Source organism: Rhincodon typus, chromosome 23 (assembly GCF_021869965.1).
Source record: "Rhincodon typus isolate 14 chromosome 23, sRhiTyp1.1, whole genome shotgun sequence".
Taxonomy (NCBI): Eukaryota; Metazoa; Chordata; class Chondrichthyes; order Orectolobiformes; family Rhincodontidae; genus Rhincodon; species Rhincodon typus.
In genome coordinates, this window is record NC_063354.1 from 41,343,071 (window position 1) to 41,347,672 (window position 4,602).

General features: G+C 44.3%; 1 protein-coding gene across 1 annotated transcript in view; it reads right to left on the bottom strand.

Moving 5' to 3' along the window:
- LOC109919653 (voltage-dependent T-type calcium channel subunit alpha-1G-like) overlaps positions 1 to 4,602 on the bottom strand; it is a 288,516-nt gene that overhangs the window by 51,681 nt on the left and 232,233 nt on the right. The window contains exons 26-27 of the mRNA XM_048610895.1: positions 3,149 to 3,282; positions 289 to 359 (exon numbers count right to left, since the gene is read on the bottom strand). Coding sequence (XP_048466852.1) covers positions 289 to 359; positions 3,149 to 3,282 — 205 coding nt within the window. The remainder of the gene's footprint in view (positions 1 to 288; positions 360 to 3,148; positions 3,283 to 4,602) is intronic.

Genomic DNA, 4,602 nt, shown 5'->3' on the forward strand with positions numbered 1-4,602 from the left:
ATTGAATGGGTGTTCAGTGCCAGTGTGTGCCAGTATTGAGTCTCAGTGTTCAGTACAAGTGTTAAATGTCAAAGCGATGACACTTTGAGATGTTAGTGCTGCAACAACAGCCCCCACATAAACACTGCCATAGGATTGTGTCAATGTTGGGCTGTAGTATTGAACATGTATCTGTAGCAGAGTCATAACACTGGGTGAGTTATGTTGAAAGCACACTAACCACACATTCTACACAATACACCACCTGCTGACATGTCCGAAGCTGTGAAATAACAGCATCGTGCTTACCTGTGGTAGAGCCTGGATTACAGTGTTCAGCAACGCTCTCATTCCCACTGCCATCTTCAAGAGCTTGAGAACTTGTTGGGGATATAAGTAACAGTTATGAATGCTACAAAAACATAATGTCACAGATATTTCCTGACAATTTGCTCTTTCCTCCCATGCAACACATTGCACCTTCTAATAATGTTTCACTTTAAATAGTTCAGTTAAAAGCCTCATTTGATGCAAATGCCAAGACTCTTGGATGGGTTAATGACATCCTGCTTTAATTCAAGACAAAATAGTTACTTCTTCAAGCCTGTCTGGAACTGGCCTTATAGGGAATTCTATCTTTACTCAGTACTCAACATTGTTCTCAATGAACAGACAGAAGTAACATGAATATAGCAAGCTCAGAAGGGACGTGATAAAGGAAGTAAGAGAGGCAGAGAGAGAGTACGAGGAGACACTGGCAGCCAAGGTAGAATGGAACACAAAAGTCTTTCAAAGGCTTACCAATAATGAAAAGGTAGGAAGTGGAGGGGGGAAGACCAAAAAGGGAACCTGGACAAGGAGGCTGAGATATTAAATGAATACTTTGCATCTGTCTTTTTATAGAAGGAGACACTGCTGAAGTCATAGTGAAAGAGGAGAGTGTCAAAATACTAGATGGGTTAAAGTTTGATAAAGAGGAGGTGTTAATTGTTGCTAAGTCAACAGTATCACATGGATTGCATCCAAGGATGCTGAGGAAATAAATGTGGAAATTGCAGAGGAACTGGCATCTTCTAATCCTCCTTACACACAGGGTAGTTCCAGAGGACTGGGGAATTGCAAATGTTATACTTATGTTTAAAAATGGATGAAAGGGTAAACCTAGCAACTGTAGGCCAGTCAGTTTAACCTTGGTGGTGGACAAACAGGAGGCTGGAAGAACACAGCAAGCCAGGCAGCATCTGGAGGAAAGGAGCAGTCAATGTTTCGGGTATAACCCTTCTTTGGGACCCTGGCTTGCTGTTGTATTCCAGTCTCCTGTTTGTCTGGCTTGGATTCCTGTATCTGCAGGTTTTTTGTTTCTAACCTTGGTGGTGGGACAACTTTTGGAAACACTAATCTGGGACAAAATTAACAATAATTTGGAAAAGTACACATTAATGATAGAGAACCAACATGGATTTGTCAAAGGCAGAGTCTGGGAAAGGGGAGTATAAACAGTGCTTGTCACTGGAGCCCAGGATCAGGCAATATCATTCCTCTAGGACCAAACAGACCCACGTCAAACCCATAGGTGAGAGAGACAGAACATGAGGAGCTCCTGCTCCAATCACAAGTTATTTCTCACCTCATTTTCTACTGATAGGCTGACTAATGAACCAATCAGTTGTAAGCATGGGAAAGAGCCAGTCTCTGATTGGAGAAGCAGCTGGGAAGGTGATTCGCCGTAAGGAGCAGGTCCCTGGGACTGCGGATGTGAACTCAGGCTGGGGCTGGGGGTGGGGCTGGGGGTGGGGGTGGTGAGAGGGGGTGGGGGTGTTGAGAGGCGGGGGGGGGTTGGTGCTCAGTCAAGGGAGGGACAGGGGCTGAGCCAGGACAGGTTGGTGTGCGAGCACACATTTTCCCAAAATTTCCCACAGTAGGCAGATGTTGGTGCCAGGTGGGACGTTCAGCAGAGTTTCCTGTTTGAGCTGGCAGCAGGGAAGGAGTGACATACCGCCTGTACAAGGCCCATAACCCATTAGAGACACCTCCCAAGACCTTCCCTGCCCATTTCCTCTGGATTTACTTCCCTCCCTCCATTGCCTGCTCCATTGCCTGACCACTCCAGTCCCCTGCCATCACCATCTCTCCACCCCGCTCCAACAATCGTCACTGTTGGAGACAGGTTGCAGTCCCAATTGACTGTACAGGCTGGAATGCAGAGTGACACCCAACAGCGTGGGTTCAATTCCGATAGTGGCTGAGGTTACCATGAAGTAGTAATTTCCTTCTCCACCTCATCCCCTCACCCTCAGGTTAAACTGTCTCCCATCAGAGACAGGTAGTTGCTGGTGAGTAGCCCTATTGTCTTCTAGCACTGTGGCAACTTTAAAGTTTGGGAAATGGACAATGATTATAACCAATAATTGACTAATAATTTTGTCTGGCCACTCTTGGGTCACTGGGAGTCGCAAATCTGTGCTCCCAAATCTTGTGGGACCTGGAGGAAGGATCCTCAACAGCAATAACCCTGCTACAGGTAGGTGTCTTCAAGATTTAATGGATACCAACCCTGCGATTTGGAAGGGTGAGGTTGGTGTCAAAGGAGTAGACGGAGGTCCCAACTTAATGTACTATCCCTGGTGTTTAGTACAGAATTGCTGGGCCATCATCTGCAACATTAACATCGACTGTGCCTGTTCATTCTGTGGCAAAGTTTGAAAAGATTGATTCAGCATCCAGGTGATGTAATCAGCCTTGGAGTGAGTGCCACTGGGCTATTAGACCAGGTGGGGCATCACTGTATTGTCTGACCCTAATCCGCAATCCTACAGCACCAGCGACTATTTGTCTCATTCCTCCTGGGCTGATTCTTTGAGTCCAACTGGATCCAATTAGACCCACACTCCCATGCCTCTTCCCTCCAAGACCTGCAATTTGTTCTCCTTCAAGTATTCATCCAATTCCTTTACAAAAGTTGTAAACTGAATCTGCCTCTGCCAACGTTTCAGGCAGCGCATTCTAAATCACAACAACTCAGATTGTAAAAGTCAATTCCTCATCTTTGCATCGACTCTCACCTCACCTCGTCTCTAAAATCACAATTCTAAACCACCAGGGATGTGAATTTTTACATCCAAAGGATTTACTTAGACTGCAGTGAATAATTAATACCAGTTTTACAGACCTCTAGCAATGCGAAGAACTCTCATGATTCTGATGATTGTGGGGTTGATTGGCAGGGAAGCATTCACTTCGATCTCTTCAAGGGTGATCCCCATAATGGACAGCAGGACAATAGCTAGATCAAGCTGATTCCATCTGTAGATAAACCACAAAGGAGGTATCACAAGTAATCTTCAAAACTTAGCAGCTACAGTGGCTTTGTGAAATTGCCTTTGTCCTGTGGCCATGTGAAAACTAACATGCATTTGAAACTCACAGAGCAGTAGGTAAGCCCAATAATAAAGAAACACATTTTAACATTTAGATTGTGTCTTCATTTTTCAGGGTGATGGGGCATCATGATACCAAGCACCTAGGTTTTGATATCTCTAGTTAGTGTCATCAGGACCCAATGAAATATTAAAGATATCGTAAATTTCCTTCATGGCTGTAAGATGCAGATCTCCCTGGTAACAGACGGTTGAGGAGAGGGTTTTTTAATCTCCGACTTTAGCAACATCACGTTGAGGGCTAAAGGAGTTTTATTTAATCAATAATAATTTTAAAAGCTGTCAAATTTCCACATGCAATATTAAATTGATTACAGTCTACTACACAGGGGATTTCAAGAGTATAAAGAGGCATTGATCGGTCTGATGTTTTAGATGGTTGAGCGCTTTTTCATAGACAAAGACTCACACGGTTAAAATTTCCTCCAAATTTGACAGGTTCTTGTGGTACAGTGGTAGTATCTCTAACTCCAAGCCAGGAGGCCAGGTTTCAAGTCCCACCCACTCCAGAGGTATGTCATAATATCTCTGAACACATTGTTTAGAAAATATCTAGGACATTATTGTTAACAGTCTACTGTAAAAGTAAGAACTACAGATGCTAGAAATCTGAAAAAAATTAGAAATTGTTGGAGAAACTTAGGCCTGGCAGCACCTCTGGAAAGAAAGCAGAGTAAACATTTCAAGTCCAGTGATCCTTCTTTTGAACACTGTGAACAGTCTATTGGCAACATTTCGAGGCCATTGTCACCTCATTAGAACTTTTGGGTTATGGGAAGTTAGTCTGCTCCATACTTGATGTTACAATGATGTGGGACCTGAATGTTGTGACAAACCAATTGGAAACCAGTGGACTCATTACCTGTTGTACTCGATATACCTGCGTTGCTGAGTCTATGACTCAGAAGAGTAAATGGGTGAAGCTGGCATGATGCAACGTGCCATCCCTATGTCAGATTGATGTGTCTCTGGACAATAAAGAAATATTTTCACAATAATTGCATTGTCTGACACTAGTACATGTGCTACTTTAAACTGCAAATGCACATGTTCTGGGGGACGCGGGCTGTAACTTGGGCAGGGATAGGCTCCAAGGAAAAGCAAGATGGGGGAGGGGTGGGGGTCAGGGATGCAAAGCTCTGGGACCAGAGGGGAGTGGGTGGAATTGGGACCTGAGTGGGGGGGT